The sequence below is a fragment of the Solanum lycopersicum genome, chromosome 3 (genome assembly GCF_036512215.1).
Source record: "Solanum lycopersicum chromosome 3, SLM_r2.1".
Lineage (NCBI taxonomy): Eukaryota > Viridiplantae > Streptophyta > Magnoliopsida > Solanales > Solanaceae > Solanum > Solanum lycopersicum.
In genome coordinates this window covers 49314679-49334710 of record NC_090802.1, presented here as the reverse complement: position 1 = coordinate 49334710, position 20032 = coordinate 49314679, and the positions used below count along the sequence as shown (strand labels likewise).

General features: G+C 29.8%; 2 protein-coding genes across 2 annotated transcripts; both read right to left on the bottom strand.

Moving 5' to 3' along the window:
• Positions 1-185: 185 nt before the first annotated feature.
• Positions 186-4182, bottom strand: LOC101268078 (uncharacterized). The gene is made up of 8 exons (XM_010319744.4): positions 3869-4182; positions 2898-3042; positions 2642-2810; positions 2149-2419; positions 1341-1606; positions 1047-1262; positions 797-899; positions 186-672 (listed from the first exon to the last, which is right to left on the bottom strand). The coding sequence occupies exons 1-8, from the start codon at positions 4020-4022 to the stop codon at positions 608-610; spliced, it is 1389 nt and encodes a 462-aa protein (XP_010318046.1). The 5' UTR covers positions 4023-4182; the 3' UTR covers positions 186-607.
• Positions 4183-17234: 13052 nt separating this feature from the next.
• Positions 17235-19714, bottom strand: LOC101268366 (AAA-ATPase At2g46620-like). The gene has a single exon (XM_004234951.5). The coding sequence runs from the start codon at positions 18838-18840 to the stop codon at positions 17416-17418; it is 1425 nt and encodes a 474-aa protein (XP_004234999.1). The 5' UTR covers positions 18841-19714; the 3' UTR covers positions 17235-17415.
• Positions 19715-20032: the final 318 nt, after the last annotated feature.

Here is a 20032-nt window from a genome sequence, read left to right as displayed (position 1 = left end):
ATATGCAATGTCTACGCTGAGATTTGAACCTCGATTTCCCATGATTCTGGACCTACCTAGGTGTTGCCTAAATACATGGCCAAGAAAAACCAAAAGGGGTCGAAAATAATCATAAAATAAAAAAACGCAACAAACTCATTTCTGCCATTTGCATGACATCTCAATCACATCCCAAGAATTGCATCTTTGCTAGAAAAGAATTGACTTGTATTTTTTCACTATTACATTGGGGAGATAAATTGTCAAAGAGATGAAGAAAACTATGACATAAATATAGGCCTCCGTCAACAATTGAACCAAGGCCAAGAAAAACAGGGGGGAAATCAGAGCAACTAATATAACTATCCCAGCAGCATGAAAATAGGGGAAGACGTTGATTCGTCATCTACCAACAACTACCAGGGAATGATAATAACACCACTAGCTCATATGCCTCTTCCTTATCTGCTAGGCAGGAACAGCTCCATTTTTTAATCACACCGTCATTGCTCTTCAGATATTGTAAGCTCAACTAATATTAAACCCGGATGGCTGATTATGGTAATAAATAGACGTTTTCAGACAAATTTCCAGAGGATATTTGACTGCTCACCTTGATTAACTCAAATCAAGGTGCATTCAATGGATCAGCCTCAGTGTCCCTTTCCTTCATTGCTGTCCAATCTTCTGCTTCTGCAATCAGAAATATTGAGTCAGTATAGTTCACCAAATAGAGCAAACGAAAAGGTGACACGACTGTAATAATAATCAAGTATAGTTCATGTGGGAGCAGTGATCTGGAGAATCCGGTACATACTTGGCTTGTCTGCAATGGCTGCAAGCCGTCTTTGCAAAATGGATGCAACAAAGAGGAAAATTGAACACATGCCAAACATCACAGTGATGGGGAAAGCATTGACCTACAAATTGACAAAAAAACATCCATAATGAGAACTCTATGTGAAACATGAATCATATGTTGCAGCAGAATAATTACTTGAGTAATTAAATGTAAGAAAAGGAACATCTGCACAAAAGTTACTTGGAGCTAAAGAACAATTACATACATTGTAAAGTACAATGCAGACGAACAGGTTGAGGGGAATCCTGAAGAAGTTCATTATGGTGCTCCTTGCTTCCTCAGGAATGTACTGAGACCTCATCTTCATGATGGACGGCCAGAAGATGCCAACACATGACTCGAAGGCACAGAAGCCAAGAAGCTGGATACTTCCAGCAAAGGTGATGCCTCCCCCTTTCACATTTGAAGGAGGTACCAAGAACTGATCCAATGAAAGACATTAAACAACTTCCAAACCACAAGGCATAAAATTCTAAAAGTAAAGTTGTATCCTACTTACAGTTGTCAGAATGGGAAGCATGAGAGCTGCAGAAGATACGACAAAAACAATCTGCATGTAGCTCTCAACTTTAGGTGAGTTCTTTGCCATAAGACGAGCTGCAAATGAGCTTCCCAACATTGAAGCCAACATGAAAGTTGCAAAAATAAAGCCATGGGGAATGTCTTCATCATTTGGGCTGAGGGCAGGCGTCCAGAGAAACACAAATGTATACATGGAACCTTCAAATAGAGATTGTATAGCACCGAGCAATGCAATCTTCTCATCTGTCACAAAACCATCCAGAAATAAGCACAGTGTAGAAGTAAATGAAACAAACAAAACAAAGAACGGATCTGACACGGTGCAAGACAAAGCTTGAATAAGGAAGACTTTTTTCAACCAAACATCAGTTGAGTTATCAAACAGATATATCACAAAAGAATGCAGTATCAGGAGAACGGGGCAAGAGGCAAGTCCCCAGAAGCTGCAACCTACGCCTTCCCTAGCAGACCAATCTAATTTGGAACTTTAAATCCTAACAGATAACCTGGTGAAGAAACATTGTGTGCCTGTAAACTTTTGAATATACCAGAATGTAATTAAACTGATAATTGTCCAAAATCACTTCCCTATGCCCCCGCCCCCTCCCAGAGTCTAGAAGTCCTCATCCTATGAAGCTGAATTCTAACGAATATATTGGGAGAACATAGGAAATCTACATCGATGTTGAATCTCATCGGCAGGGAATCACTGCACCAACATACAGCACATGGGTTGAAAATTGTCTCATGAATTAAGACATAATGTGTTGCATATCCAACTATACCTGAGGCGATGGCAACAGCTGCACCCTTGAATTGAGTGAGCAAGTCTTTGCTCTCTGATGGGTCTCCGTAATTCTCCGACCATGATGATAATATGATTGCCATGCCAATGGCAAGAAAACAGGCAGCGGCATCAAAAGGAGACACAGGGCCGAGATTTAATGAATCAACAAGAAAATTTCCAAACAATCCAGCAATGATTGCAACAAGACCATTTCCAACAAATATTGCCTTGGAGAAAGTAAGTGAGAGCCATTGGGACTCAAAACCCCTCTGCATGAAGAAAGCAAGTACTATATTAAAATTTCTGAAAAAACATGATAAATTAATAATATGCCAAAAACAAAGAGCAGATAATTGATATGCTATTTCAAATGGTTGTAGTGTGTATCTCAAGAACAACAATAGCAGAATCAACATTCCATAAAGATGGACTACTTAACAGTTCATACTACTTTTCCAGTTGATAGTCAGTTTGATAACAAGGATATGCACCTTAAAGTGTTCTGCTACAAGCCATGACTCAAATGATGAGAACAGTAGAGATGTAGCAATGCCACCCAAAATACGTCCAACCATAAGAATCTTGTATTGAGGGGAATGCTTGGTGACGCAGCTCAGTATGTAAGTGATACAGTAAGTTACACATGCCCTCTTCCGACCCCTGAAAGTTTAAAAGGCAAGGAAGATCATGTACCTAGAAGCTTTTGGGTATTAAAAGATGATTGACACACAAATTCTGAGATCATACTGTTTGTCGGCAAGAGATCCAACAATTGTGCCAAAAAGCATGGAAGATCCAAATCCAGCAATAAATAGCTGTCCGATATCCCCCTTGCCAAAGCCATAAGTACTGTAAAGGTAGTATACATATGGACCCTGTAGCCAATCACCAGCTATTGCCACACAACACACAAGGATTAGAAAGGAATCATCACCTTTCACACATGATGAATTTAATCCATACAACTAAATTTACATACTACACCAACAAACAAGAATATCATTTGCCAAAACTTGAAGAATATCTTAAATTGCCCCCTTCTACTTTTCAAAAATGAATCTAAAACAGAGTAGAACTTATATTCTTTCTATCACACACAATGAGAGCAGCAGAGCAATCACATCATAAAACTGGACGTATCACCACTCATTGCTCATTTATACGATTAAATATAATTGCTAAATATCAACTGGTTCCAGCACAGGTTCATCAATAAGTGAATACCACATCTCTTTTGCTTTTTAGATGAGTCCATAATCATTCTAGCTTTGCATCCATTGGCAATGAGGAAATGTATATATATGTACATAGTATGATTAACAAGGAAGCATTGAGGAAGCATTGAACAAAATGCCCATGCACACAGATCTGAAGACCATTAAGCAAATTGAACTGCATATCAAAACTTCGGAAGCTGATTCAACATTCACATAACAAAAATGAAATTAGGATCCCAAGCCACAAGAGAGCAAAACCAATTAGATTCCATATTAACGAAGAAGTTGAGAAGTATGAACAGCAAACTCATAATGGTCTCAGATCCAAAATCCAACACCCAAATTCCAAAATCCCACACTCAAATAACCAGATCGAGCCCATAAATACAAGAATTCAAAATGCGAAAAGTGTAGAGTTGAATCAATTAGCACAGAAATTTCTTTTTTTTAAAAAAAAAAAACCAGATCTGAAAAGCGAAAACAACGAAAAACGGAACGTACCCATCATAAGAGAGTAAACAAGAATGTAATTGTTTTTGAATGAATTGAAAGCCTGAGAAGTTGTGATTCGATCTTTGTTGGTCTTCCCACCCAGCTCAAGAACTGCCACAACAGCAGCCATGGCCCCAAACAACACATAGTAGAACAACTCCATTGCTCCTCTCTCTTCTCAACTGCCACTCAGATATTCTTCTTCTTCTTCTTCCTACAAATGGGTGTGTTTGTTCGTTAATATATATACTGAAGCAACGTATACGCGGTTTCTTCTGCGCTGTAATCCTCTAAAAGAAATGTCACTTTTACTGTGACGATTTATCAGATGTAATCTCAGCCTTTCATTTTAGACTAAAAGACACGTGGCTATTAAGTATTGTGTGATATCTGTCGGTGGTTATGTACCCAACTTCATAGTATCCTTATTGCTCCCATCTGAACCAAAAATAATAATAATTGAAAAATATTTTTTTCAATTTTTGTATTATAAAATTGTCCTTCGAAATAAGCCTTTTAGTTCGTAATTACTTTGACTTGATATGAAATTTTAGAAAAAAAATAAAATTGAATTTTATAGTCAATTATTTTGTTAGGGGTAAAATATACACTTTAGAGTTGAATTGCTACAAGATATGAAAATGTTTTATTTTTTTAGATTCATCAAATAGGATAACGAATATATCATATAGTATATGCGTATTTATTATATTAATTTTATATAAATTTAAATATTTACTTGTAGATGCCTAAGTAAAAGTATATTTATATTTCTCTAGTTAATATTAATTGAATTTATGAGGTAATATATATCTATTAACAAAAAGTATGACATAAATTAAATATCATTTTCCACTTTTTTGCTCCTTTAATTATTGTCAAACTTTTTTTTGAAAATAGAATTAATATAAAGTGAATTATAAATATACACAATTAACTCTCTTGACCTTACCATCTAAAGAATGTAGATATAAGACAAAAAAAATACTAGAGTTCAAAAATTTATATTAAATTTTAAATAATTTACTTATTTTAAACTACAAAAATATTTTTTTAGAAAAACTCATTTAATATAAAATATAAAGAGTAACAAGCATTTATAAATATTTTTGGTCAAATGATCAAAGGTGTGTTGAAAGTCTTTTTTGTTCATTTCAATTTCAATATTACACAAAGGGAAGCTTTGTCATGTTATTATTGTCTACTCCTGCCATATCATTTTAATAGTCAATTTAATTTAAATAAAAATCACTTTAGAATCTAAAAATTTAAGAGAAAATAATTAACCTATTTCATTTATTAAATAAAAATAATTTAATAATTTTGTTTTTATTGAAATGTGAAATGAGTAAAAAAGAGAGAGCTGAAGGCTTAATTTTATTATTTTTCATTTAAAATTTGACTAAATTTAAATTCGTTCCAAGCAATTTCACGATGAAGGATAGAGTGTTTCCCACTAAAAATGATTTTCTATAAATAAATTCAAACCCAAAATTTTTAATAAAAAAGATTAAACACTTATTACTCTACCACCAATCTCGTTAAAAATGAGAGGAGGGTTAGAAGCACCAAATTTTTCCAAATATATAAATATATTTATTTTCATTTCGCTTTCATTATCACTATTTAATATCACATGGGCTTTCTCATGAACTTTTAATTTTTCGTTTCCCACTGCTAAATTCCATTGTCGATAACGTGTGTATTTTCCTTTATTTAATTTATTTTGGTAATGTCCATAACTGGTAAACCGACAAATATAAGAACTCACTATTTTTCACAAGGTAAAGTCACTGTCTAGCCATAAATAAATAAATAGTAGTAATTAATAGGAAAACTAGGTTAAAATGCTTAGGAATTAATTATCGAAAAGTAAAGTAATTATATAGTATTAAAAATGGAATGAAATAATTTATATTGTTAGGTCGATGGGTTGTTGAAAATATAGCAATGGTGCTATTTGTTTGTTTTTGGAACAAAAAATAGCATTATTATTATTATTATTATTATTATTATTATTATTATTATTATTAGCAGCTAGGTCTAGTAAATGTATCGTCTCTCCACTAATAAACTTCACATGAGATGCTAATTAACAATAAACAACAATAGTTTATTCAACCAAGTTTTCAAAAAGGTATCGTATAGGTTGATTTTAAAATAAAAAAATTATTTTTAATAGATTTCAATTTGAAAAGATAACAGAAATGACGAAATTAAGATAAATGAGCTACATAATAATAATAATAATAATAATAATAATAATGAGTTATGGGTGATAGCTGCTATGGAAAAATCATGGAGGAGGTGTGCATGCATTGTCTGCTTTATGGGTGAATTTTATATAATTTATTAATAATTGTGTTAAATTGTTTGACTATTAATTTGAACTAATTTACCAATTGTGTTGTATTATTATCGTGATTACCTTTTTCTTAAACTTGAATTTTCAACTTAGCAAAAGAATTATTATTTAAGCTAATTTACATTTTTGTGAAAATGTTAAGTGTTACTCCCTCTTCGTTCACTTTTAATTATCATGATTTTCTCTTTTAGAGTTAAACGATAAAAATTTTACAATATATTTTTTATCACATTCATAATTTTTTTTTATAATTTTTGAATATTTAAATTTTTAATTAATCAAATTAATTTTCAAAAAACATATCATGACAGTTAAAAATAGACCAAAAGAGTAATTAAAAGTGGAGTACTCTTAAAAGTGTCACAGTATGGCGTGATTAGTTTCCAATGGCCATATTAATTAGTGCTCTGGCTAGTTGAAAGTCCCAAATTAATTAAATGAATGAAGAAACAAAAACCTAATTTAGTGAGTTCTGTTTAGTTACTCAAAGCAAATTAACAGACAACACGCAACTGTCATTAATTAATAACAAAACATGAGCTAGAGTGGACCTAACTATTCTAGCTAAAATTTAAAATCATGAAGGGATATTATCGTTGAAAATCAGATGCGTGTTATATTTTTATAATATGTTGATGGTACTTAGAGGATTCAATTTTATTTATAAAAATAAATAAGTAAAATTTAAACAATTTACGATTCTTGAGTGGCCACACCAAAAATACGATGAAAATTGATTGAAGATGATTTTATGAAGCGATCAAAATCAATCTTGAAAAGAATGAATTATAGCTCGTCTTTATCTCTAAAAAATAATAATAAGTGTTTTAATTAAATAGTAATGAATATAATAGATATGATATTTGGATTATGTAGAAATTTACTTGTTTAAATAAGGGTAAATTTATAAAAATAAAATAAAATGAAGTGATTATTACCTTTTGAATTATAGAAAATTTTCACTTATCTAAATTATCCTTAATTAAAATAGTTACCTAAAAATTCACTTAAAATTATAATACGTTATCACAATACTTATATTAATTCATCAATAGTCTTCTATTTTGTGAAGTAATTTGGAAAATAAGTAAAGTGATGTACAGGCTAAAACATCTAATGAAACTGTGAGTTTTATCTTAATTTTTCTGATTTCATACTTAAACTATTGAGAGTGAGTTTTTTAACTGAGCTATCACATATTAGTTACTGAAATACAGTTGAACTAATTTTTCATGATATGTCTACGCTATTTTTTTTGTTTAAAATTTTGTCATGTGACACTTCATGTAGAAAAATAATTCCACCGAAGAATATTTTAATACATTATTATTAATTAGTTTAAAATTAAGGTTAAAAATTAAAGCTATCACCATATAAAATAATTTATTTCAATTGATATCTTCGATTTGAATGGAGAGAGTTAGTGATTTGAAAGAAGATAATTAACAATATATATTAAAAAAATTAATGTGTCACTATATAAAGTTATTATATATGCTAGATGGATGAAGATTTTATGAACAAATGCGATAATAAATATTTAGTCAATGTCTCGATTATTTTGTTAACTATTGAGAAACAACTTAGAAAACTCAAACTCTCAATAATGGTTATATAAAATCAATAAAATGAAATAGTTTAATTGTATATTTTATCGTTTTAACTTTAAGGAGTAGTTAACATTGTGAAGGATTGTACAAAATAGTCATGGGACTAAATTGTAGTGTTACTTAATTTGTCATTACTTAATTTGTCATTTGGTTGGCATGTAGGGGATAACTTATATCGAGATATGTTATATTATTTCTCCTTTTGGGTGGTATAGTAATATTAGGATAAAATAAATAAATGACAAAAATATCCTGTAAAACCTTTTTATACATCACTTTTCACATTCATAAAGAGTACTTTTTGTAAACAAATAAATTATTCTTCAGATCTATGCAAAGCCTATTATTTTGAATTCAGCAAACCAAATACTCAATAAAAATATTCTCAACATAACTTATCTCATCATCATTAGTCGTGTCATAACTTGAATTGAGATCAAACGATGACTCCTAGGATTATTTGATTGAATCCTTATGAGGCTTGAACTGGCGACCTGAAAGACTTTGTCCTCGGGCCTTTACCAGCCGAGCTATCCCTCAGGGTTGTCACAACAATCTAATAACTCCAATCAAATGCGAAATAAAATACTTCTATACATTATTTATGAAATTATTATACTTAATACCTCATACCGAATAAGCTATTAAAATAAACAGAGAAATATTTTTTTTTATTTCCCATCCTATTTTCAGAGTCCATATTAGAGTTTCAATTAAATTTGAATCGCGCTCTACAAAGTCCATTCGTGATGACGATTCCAACAAAATTTTCTTTCATATCGAAGATTCAAATTCAAAATCTCTAATTAAGATTGAAATATTTTCACTACTGCACCACAATTCGGCGAGGAATACTTTATTCAAAACCTGCATAGGTAGCACATGAGTGCCTTGCACGAACAGCACTTGTCAACTACGATTTTCAAGGATACTCTCAACTCTCATCATCTCAAAGTAAGGCTATTTCTATTTCTATGAAGTAGTTAGGCACAAAACTCTCCCTTTACTCCGGGGAGCCTACTTAAATGACTAGTCTTTTATCTTAATATAATATTATTTTTTCCGTTTCTATATAATTATTATTATTTTAAATTTCTTATTTTAAAAAAATATTAAGTAAGTTTATTATTATAATTTTATTTGGTGTTCTCTTGAAGTTAATTTTTTTTTAATAAAAGTATGAATTAATTTGGTTTTGATCAATTAATTAGATCAATTAACATTATTAATTATTTTATTTTTCTATGCAAGTTAAATGTATAATTTTAAGGGTAATAACTCTCAATGGAAAAATAGCCAGAATAATATTCTTTATGAATTGATATTGTAAAATGACAAACACTTCCTCAGTTTCTATTTTAATGTCATCATTTTAGATTTCATGTTAGATAAGTTTACTATTGTACAATAATTTAGTGCTTTTGATCTTAAAGTCAAATACTCAATAAATGAACACAAATTAATTTATTTTGATTATTTAAATTGGTTTATGAAAATGAATTAATTATTTAATTTTCTTATGTTGGTTAAATTCGGATTTTCAAATGTAACAACTCTCAATGTTAAAATAGAAAAAATAGAGTTATTTATATATTAATTGATGAAGTAATTAGTATTAAACATATATTTTTAATAAGAATGACAACAAATAAAAAGGAAGAAAATACTAATTTGATATCCTCGAGACATAAAATAATCTGTATATTAATATTTATATTAAATTAATAAATTCAAAATATTTACTCTATATCTCATATTAATTATTCACTTTTTTATATGTTATTTTAAAATAAAATCATAAATAAAAAAATCGCACTCTATAATTCTCTCCAAATACTTATTTTATTCATTATTCATCATATCACTGGTGAAAATTGCTTGGAGCCAAGAAAATCTGTATGAAAATTGCTTGAATCATGTATGATAAAGATAACGAAACATTTCCCACATGTTTTTTTCGATATTTAGAATGATACTTTTTGGAGCATAATCAATTACTTGGGTAGTTTTTCTCTATGATTAAAGTTTTTCCAAAAAGTTGGTTAATTTTTAAAAGAAAATATTTTATTTATAATCTTAAAAATTCTTGAATATTACTTTAAGATTAATCTATTCTGTATCAATATGAAAGAAAAATCTTTGATTTATATATAATCTCAAAGATTTTTAAATATTATTTAAATTATATCTTCTTCTCTTTTTTTTTAATCCCGTCAAACCTTATAAATAAATTGAAACTCACGAAGTACTTGTAATAACTATTCCCTTTCTCTATTTTTATTTATCATATTGCATTTTTGATTAATTTTTAAAGTTAAATTAAATTATATTAATTCGATATTTTAAATAATTAGATATACAAAAACTATATGAAAAATACTATAAATTATAACTTTGCATATCAATATGATTAAAAAAGTATCTTAAAGTATTAGTGAAAGTGCGTATACGTTGACTCTAAAAATAAAAATTTGGCATATCTTAAAGTATTAGCTAGTGCTTATATTTAGAAATCGTGACGAATACTAGTGAACGAAGGGAGTGCCGAAGTAATAATGTTAACTCAAATTGTATAAATTATATAAAGTAAAATAAGTTAAACATAATTAAGATATTTGACTAACAAAAGAAAATGTTAGTAATATGTAAGCCTGAAACTTGGGTTCCTCCTCTTTCACAGCTTCCTTCTATTTGCCAAATATGGTTTAGTCTGTCTCAGTAATACTTATTCCATTACAAGGTTTCGTTGACTATAATATTGTTTTTATCATTGTAACTCACCATAATACTATACTATCTCCTTTAGTTAAGCAAGTAAAAGTTTTCTCAGTCTCATCTCCAATACAGCCTTCGGATTAGAAATATCCATAAAATCCTTCGTGTGAGGTTGCAGCTTGACATATGTGACTTACATTTTTCATCGTCACTACATCACCTTCTTCTTCTTGTAAGCATAAATTTTGCATCATCCAATATGGCATGAATATTATTCCTTCTTCTGCAATGAACTCCAAAACACCACAGAGGATAATCAATGTTGAGTGATCAAGAGCATTATAATTTTGTCTCCGTTTTCTATTTGTGGTTTATCAATGAAAGATGGAGGATAGCACCGGTACGTCTGCTTGAATCATCGTCCATCCTATTCACATCCATTGTTAAACATGATTTCTGTTCTTGAATGTTACTTCTGTTAGAATCGGAAATAAGCAGGTGTAACGCGGAAGCCAGCAAAATAAACTTCGAAAAATCACGAGTAAGAAAACAACGAAAAAAATATCAAAAGACACAAAGATTTAACGTGGTTCGGATAATCGACCTACGTCCACAAAGGAGATGAGCAATCCACTATAAATATGAGAGTACAAAATATAGAGAGAAACAACCTCAACCAATTCACTCAATATACATGGAAGGTTCACACAAGTGATAAAAAACAACGAAAAAAATATCAAAAGACACAAAGATTTAACGTGGTTCGGATAATCGACCTACGTCCACAAAGGAGATGAGCAATCCACTATAAATATGAGAGTACAAAATATAGAGAGAAACAACCTCAACCAATTCACTCAATATACATGGAAGGTTCACACAAGTGATAACGTGTCAAGCTTGTGATCCATAAATTTTCTCCCTAACCAAAACTCTCAAAGTCTTTAAGACTACATTGTGAATGCTGATTAAGTTAGAAAAAACATTCCTCTATTTATAAAATCCTAAATCTTTTCTTACCAGAAAAAGGATTAATCAATCCAAAACAGAAAAACCTATTTATGATAAGAGATTTAGGACAAATAAAATCAAACAACTTCAAATTCCGTGGATTCTCTATATTGAAAATCTAATTAGTAACATCCCTATTTATGTTTAAGAGATAGAAAAAACATATTCCTGTACAAACAAATCCGAACTAGACGTAATCAAATAAATATAAAAAATGTGAAATTAGGTCTTAGGCCTAACTCACACCCAAAAGTTAGCTCAAAGGATGAAGATTGCTCAAGCCTTATAAAGAGTCCACTCATCTCACGATGTGAGACTTTTGTCATTCTTTAACAAAAAGTGACAAGTATTTCAAAATAACTTGAGATTTCTATTCCTGAATTATTATTTCAATACTAAGGTATAGATAATCTTAAAACAGTCTAATAAATAATAAATTCAATCAAAACACAAAATAAAACAAGTTTATATATTACATCTATAAAATTATTATACATAATACAAGCACCGAAAATAAAGGGAGGAGGAGTACTTTAGTCAAAAAAAACTTGGTAAATTAGCACATGATGAGTGCCTTGCACGAACAGCACTTGTCAACTATGATTTCCAATGATAACTCTCAACTCTCATCATCTCAAACTTAGGCACAAAGCCCTCCCCCTTAATGATTATTGTCTTTTATCTTAATATATAAATATACTCTATTTTCTTCATTTTTATTCGACTATTATTATTTTAGAAGATTTCATATTTTCTTAAATAATTAGTTAATTTTATTTTTATACTCTTATATTTCTAAATATATCTGAACTGTCTAAATAAAATCAGATATTCTCTATCATATTTTTGAGATATAGGTGCTTCTATTGTTAAAATACTAGAACATATATGTCCTTCACTCTAATGGAAGACTAGATAGGGACACATGACACAATCTTACTCATCGATGCAATATTTGATAAATGTTAAGGTCGGCATGAATTTCTCAATCAATTTGATAGGATTATGACACATGTAGGTCCGTCAGTATAAAGGGTGCATGCTCTAGTTTTTGGACGGCAGGGAACAGATGTTCCAAAGGTATGACGGAAGATATATGTGTACCATTTACGATAGTTCAAGACATATTTGTCATTCTTTCCCTTTTTAATTAATAAACATGAATTAATACACTTTGATTAATTAATTTGACCAATGAACATGAATTAATTACTTAGGTACTTTTTTTGGGAAAATTGTATGTAATAGCAAACTAAAAACCTAAATTAAATGGAATAGCTAGGGTTTGATTTAATTGTGCTCCATAGCAAACATTAGCTAAAATTTGCCAGCGTCTCTCTCCCAAAAATCTCGCTCGCCACTCTCCGTTCTTGCTCGCCTCTCTCGCTTTATACACAGAAGTGTATAATTCTGTTTCTGTTTTGTATAAAGCGAGAGAAAATTGTATATACACATGCAAAAATGTATATCTTCGTGTTATACACTTAATTATACAATTTACAAACATTTTACTTCAATTCAATTATAGACAAATGCAAATTTTATACAAATACTGCAGAGAAAAAGACCAACGAATTATACAATTGCAGTGAAATACAATTTTCTCTAGCTTTATACAACAGAAGTGTATATATTGTGTTTCTGTTTTTGTATAAAGCGAGAAAAACATATATCTTCTTGCTATACACTTATAATTATGCAATATACATACATTTTAATTCGATTCAACTGTATGGAAAACAAATTATACAATTGCAGCGAAATAGGCCAGCGAATTATACAATTTAGGCCAGCGAATTATACAATTGTATATGTATAGCAAATTATACAGTTTTATGTTTGCTATGAAACGCAATTATGCAAAGTTTGCTATAGCATACAAATATGAATTTTTTATTTGCTATATGTGAAAGTTGCCCAATTTTTTTCCTATGATAAAGGTTTTTGGGCCTGAAAAGTTGGTTCTGGACTCTTGATGATGATAAAAACACAATTAGTTGGGCTCATATAACAAGTAAGGATGTGGGATTTGATTGTTGGCCCAACTTAAATGCTCCTTGAACTTGTGATCCTTATGTGTTCATAGAAAACCTTCAAGGTCAAAAGTTAAAACTTCTTATTTGAAGTTCGGAGGCCAAAAGTCTAAAGCTCCACAACCTTTGAGACTATTTTTGTCAATCAATCGTCTTCAAGTAATTAAAGAGCAAAACTCTATGATCGAAAAAGAGTCGAATATCAAATGGATGAGTTGAGTTAGATTTGAATAGATTAAAATGGATTAAGATAATAAATGAATGTTTCATGCCATGTCAAAAAACTATTTGGATTAAATTGAACTAAAATGTGCTGAAGAGCGTAACCCAACCCATTCAATTATATTTGAAATTATGTTAATAAAGTTAGGGAATTAAGTTCATATACAATTATCACTTCAGCTCCTATACAATATTTCAACTTCTTTCAACAAAATATACTCTTATTATTCTCAGAAACCTCATATTTATTTATTATTGATTTTCTGTCCGATGTTTGGTATCCAATTGAAGCCCGACTAAATTAGGATTCGAGTTAAAAAGTTTCAAATTAGAAAATAAAATGTTTCCTGACAAAAGTGACTCAAACCTGAGATACTTTATAAGGATAAATGAGTACTTATCGCTCCATCACATTCATTTATTAATGCTTAAACTTAAACAAATAAATTAATTACTGCAACAATCAAACTTTAATTTTAAATTATTTGAGATAATTCGTGAATTACGTACCTTTCACTTTTATCAATCAAAAGGAAAAGATAAATACCAGCAAAAAACCTTTTCATAAATAATCATTATGAATAGATTTTATGGCGAGTGAGTGAAAATAAAATGCTTAAGTTACTTTGAGATTATGATTGTTCGTTAAAATGACAAAGAGGAAAATATATTAAAAGAGGCATTTATTTTTTTCTTAAAAAACAAGCTTTAAACTGGTAAATTTATCTATCCAATCCTCTCTCCAATCTCCACTTTATAGTTTATGTGTACTACTACATTTTGGTCCAAAATAGTTATGGTTAATTTTTTAATTTAATTTAAATAAATAAGATTTTATATAACTAAAATATCATTAATAATCTACTTAAAAGAGATGTCCATTTTTACTTGTACCATTTGAAAATTAAATTTATCACATCAGTTCCTACCTTATTATTAATTATAGTCTTCTCTCAATGCATTTTTCATAGTAATTAATTTATTATATTCAAAATATGAGATAGTAAAATTGACATTCTATTTATTGCTTTATAAAAAGTTTGTCAAAGTTAAATCTGGACAAATAAAATAGATAGAGATAATATTAAATTGGAAAAAGTAATTAATAAGAATAAGTAATTCAATTATTGTTTAATTAGTATTTTTTATCCAAAAAAAAGGGTGCAAAACATAACATGTGAGTAAAATAGACGATCTATTAATTGCCACACTTTAAGGGCCCGTTTGGCCATAAATTTTCCAAATAATATTTGGGAAAAATTTGGCAAATAATGTTTGTTCATACAATTTGTCATTATTTGGCAAATATTTTTGGTAAATATCCCAAATTTTCAAATACTAATTTTTTCTAGTATTTGGGCCAAATACCATTATTTGGGATATTTTAAAAATTAAAATTTTACCCCAATCTTTTATCTTTCACAAAAACACCCTCTCTAGTATTTGTTTGCGTTGTATTACATCATTTTTTACGTGAACACCAAAATAGTGATGAAATATTTAGTGAATATTAAATAATGATATGATTGTTGATGAAAATTATTAAAAATTGGCTTTAAGTAACAAAATCATGTACTTTATCTACTTCACGATGTATGGAATAATTCTTGTTGTACTCACTCCAAATTATCACATTGCTTCAGTGTCATGGATATTATTTGTTATTGTTGTAACTAACATTCAATTGACCTGTAATACAAACTTTTAGTTAGTTTTGATAGTTTTTAAAACTTGTGTGTATAAATCATATTTTTCTAAAAAGGTGAAATATATCTCCCAAATTTTATGGCCAAACACATGGTGAAATTTCACCTAAATTTTCACTCAAATAATATTTGTCAAGAATATTTACAAATTTATGTCCAAACGCGAGCTAAGTTGAGTCGTGGAGAATGGACAGTAGGGAAAATGTCATAATGATATCTCGATTTTTTTTATACAAAGTGGATAGCTTATTGCCCACAAGTCAAAGAGGAAAAGAGCGAAAATAAATTAAAATATGGATTTTATGAAAAATTTCCCTTTTTAAATTTGGTGAATTTATTGTTTTATTACTCTTTCCATTTTAAAAAGATTGACTTAGTTTGACTTGGAACGGAGTTTAAGAAAAAAAAGAAATTTTTTAATCTTGTGACTCAAATTTAAGTTATGTCAAATGTACCAAAATGTATTTTAATCTTTTGATTCTGAACATGTCACGTGAAAAGTTAAGATTAAAGTGTGCCAAAAAAGAAAGGGAATCATTCTTTTTTTAAATAAACTAAAAATAAAATAAGGACATTTTTTTTTAAACGGAGAGGGTACTTTTTATTTTTATTTTCTGTTGGTTCCATTCATGTTCATTGTCTATTGTTCAATTGGCAAAGTCAAAGAAAAGATCAAGTTTCTACAATGTCATGCAATAAAACAACAAAGTCAATCACCTTTATTAATGGATATTGATTCTTTTCTACCTTACCTAATTATTCAATGGGGAATCAATAAAGTTTGCTATCTTCACTAACAAATTTCTTTCGATAGTAGGGAATGATGAAACTCTTCTAAATAATGAAACATGGATATCATCTATCGAATTCACATTTCATGACTTTAAAAAATTTAAATATAATTTTGAGGGATTTAATTATGACTTTAAAAGATCTCTTTTATGATTTTGAAGGATTAGGGATATATTTACTTTATATATATAATCATCTTATACGTAGAAACAAATGCATCGAAATATTAAAAGAAAAATATTACTAAATTTCTCTCTATTTCTTTGTAGTACTAAATTTCTAATACTTTATTTTATAGCAAAGACATTATTTTTAAGTAACGAATTTTTAGATGCCAACTCGGAATAAGAAGATAACTAGGACATTATTAGAGGCAGAAGTATGTAATCAAAATGGTGTTACACCATATGGATATTGCTTTCGTAGTAAATCTTAGTATCAAACACGTGTGAAAAAATGTATTAAAAAGGTATACATTAAACGATAAAAATTAACACATTTCCTTATGTGGTTCAATATAGTACCTTAACTTTACTTTAGACATCACGGTGAACTCTCTAGATATACAATTATTTTTAATTTAAAATGAAGAAAAAAATACATTATCAAAGATTTGAACAGATATTAGCATACTTGTGCGGCGTTGGACAAGTGCATTAAATAAGCTTTTGTGTTTCAAATTACTTAACAAGATATATGATTCTTCTATATTTAGTGTGTATATATATATAATAAAATCAAAATAAACGAATACACGTACAATTAATAAACAAGTTCTCAACCTGTAAGACAAAACTTTTGGTGAAACTCCTCGTAATCTGCTGCTTCTTGAGCGAGACGGCGAGAAAATATATTAGACCTACTAATAGTTAAACACTCGATACAGATAAATTTTTATATATATATATATATAACAGTGAGTAACTTTGATCAATACTATATTAATTAATATAAAATAATGAATTTTAGCTACGATCTTTATGTTAAATCAACTAAATAAATCACAATATCAACTTTCAAATTATAAGCTAAACTAAACTACTGATTATGCAGGTAAGGGTGATTATTTATGCCCCAAACAAACATATGTTAGTGTTAATTATCATGCCTTTGAATTATCTTTATCTGACGTATCAAATTCGTAGGATGAATCTTTTCTACAACTCCTTACTCGTAAAAGTCCATATAGCTTCTTGAACTCTCTGAGATTCTCTTTGCAAAAAATACCCGACTCACCCGTTTCCTCGGCGGCTCGAACCGACCCGCTCTCGCTCAACCGCCGTGCATGCCGAGTCGCCGCCCTCGACTCGGTGTTGATTTGCAGAGCTGAAATGACTGTTTTCAATGCCCGAGTCGGCGAGCTCCGGTTTGATATCATAATCTCGCCGATTTCAGCCGGGCTGAGAGCCGCCCCGGTTTGAAAAATCTCCTCTACCTGTGGGAAAAGCTTGTGATCTTTTAAACCCAAATGGCTATTCGCTAGGGTTTTGAAAGAGTTGAAATTACATAAAGGGAAGTGTATGTGAACGTCGATTCTTCCTGGACGGAGAACCGTCGGATCAATTTGATCTTTGTTGTTGATAGTGTATATCATGATTCGCTCTTCCCCACAACACGAGAATATTCCATCCATAAAGTTGAGAATTCCAGATAAACTTGGAGCTGTTGATTTGGTCCCAAGGTAACGATCGAGATCTTCGATCACAATTAGCGACTTGTTCGTTGTTTGTAACAGAAGCGTTTTCAGATCCGAATCGTCAGTGACTTTGGATAAATCGACGTCGTACACGTCGTAGTTCAGCAAATTTGCTATTCCGGCGATGAACGTTGATTTTCCGGTGCCTGAAGGTCCGTAGAGGAGATAACTCCGTTTCCAAACTCTGCCGAGTCGGTGATAGTACTGTTTTGATTTTTGAAACGATTCCAAATCGGATTTCACCTTGTTTTTGAGATCCGTGTCCATCACTACCGTATCAAAAGTTGCTGGGTGTGCGAACGGCACTGATCTCCACCGTCCGTTTCTCTGAGGTTCATTATCTACATTGACGAATAATCTCACCTCCTTTTTCCTCTGCTCAATTTCATCGAACACAGAGTGTATATACTGAAGGTAAGGCTGTAAAATTCGACGCTTATCCTTTTTCCTAATCTTCATAACAAGCGATTTCAAACCAGTAAATTCATCCTTCTTATTGATCCAGAAAACTCTAGCGCCGAGGAATTTGTCAACAACCATTTGATTTGCATCCAAAACAAGGCTAATTTCATTGGACTTATCGCCGGATATTAGGTTGGTGAAATCAGAATCTTCAACACAGGGGAGCGAATTCAGATAAGTAGAAACTTTTCGATACAATTGATTTTCCTGCATGTTGTGATTGAATTGCGGTACCCTGTAGAACTGATAGACATAACAACCATCCTCCAAAAACCTCCACCATTTTTTCACAATTTGCAGTACAGAAGTTTTCAACAGAATCTTCAGAAACAAACCTGAAGCAATTATTGCAATCAAATACCAAAACATGATTGAAAAAAAAAAAAAGTAAAAATCAAACAGTGAAATGAAGTATGATGATGAAAAAGGGAATTTGAGGGGAAAATGATGATATGATGAGAAGGTGGATGTTGTAATAATGGAAGTATATTATATAGTATACTATATATAAAGTGATGAGAAAAAGCATAAAGAAAGGATTATTATAGTATAAATAAATTTAAGGGGATGGGGAATTGGCAGGTAACAGCACATTAATTATTAGTATTTTATATTAATGAATAAGTCTTTATTAATTTGTTTGTTTGAATTTAAGAGACGGCATAATTTGCTAGGTTTAATTGGTCAAAACAGGATTAATGAGATTTATTTTCTATCCTTTTTTGTTAGTGGAAATTGATCTATTATAATCTTAGTTGGTTAGAAATTAGAATTATAGACTACTAATTATGCAATAATACACCAATTCCTTTATAACTTATTCCATTAAGTAATAGTATATAGCAAGTTATTCATGTGCTTCTTCTGTTTGAGAATAAATGATGTGTTTTTTTCTTCTTTTTATTCTATCCAGAAGATCTGATTTTTTTTATGTTCAAAATTATCCATGTTTTAATACAAGAGATTTTAAACCATTAACTTAAATTATGTTTGATTCGTTGTTATCCATTATCAGTGGCGTAGCCAGAAATTTTATGAAGGGTGTCCAAAAATCTCGTAGCTCGTAAATATAATTTAAAGAATGGGTGTACTTATAATATTTTGCTTTGATGTTCACGTTTATCTGATAAGAAGTAAACCAACAAAGAAAAAGAGATATATTTCAGTTTAGAGTGAAATCACTTTTATATTTCAAGATTTCACAAACCTCTGATGACTAACAATGAGAAATGAAAAATAAAGAATAAAATCAAATGAGTTATATTAAAAGAGAATTTATATAAAGTATTTTCACTTTTAGTAGCTTTATGAAATAAATAAATAGGATTTGCTTATTAATTTTAAATTAAATAATTACTTTTAAATTTTATTTAAATTTTTAATGAAAAGAAAAAAAATTGGTTATTAACTTTAAATTAAATAATTATTTTCAAATTTTATTTAAATGTTTAATGAAAGAAAAAAAATCAAAGTCAAATAACGGGAATCGAACCCGCGCACCGTAAGTTGCAAAGAACTTAGTAAGAGTTCAACGATTAAAACCACTAAGCTAGAATTTTTT

Bases quoted from the DNA above. Each gene is read 5' to 3' on its own strand.
- LOC101268366 (XM_004234951.5), bottom strand. From the start codon at position 18,840: ATGTTTTGGTATTTGATTGCAATAATTGCTTCAGGTTTGTTTCTGAAG.
- LOC101268078 (XM_010319744.4), bottom strand. From the start codon at position 4,022: ATGGAGTTGTTCTACTATGTGTTGTTTGGGGCCATGGCTGCTGTTGTG. The intron at 2,811-2,897 runs GTATGATCTCAG...TTAAACTTTCAG, and splicing joins GGATCTCTTGCCGACAAACA to GGGTCGGAAGAGGGCATGTG. The intron at 1,263-1,340 runs GTAAGTAGGATA...TCATTGGATCAG, and splicing joins TGCTTCCCATTCTGACAACT to TTCTTGGTACCTCCTTCAAA.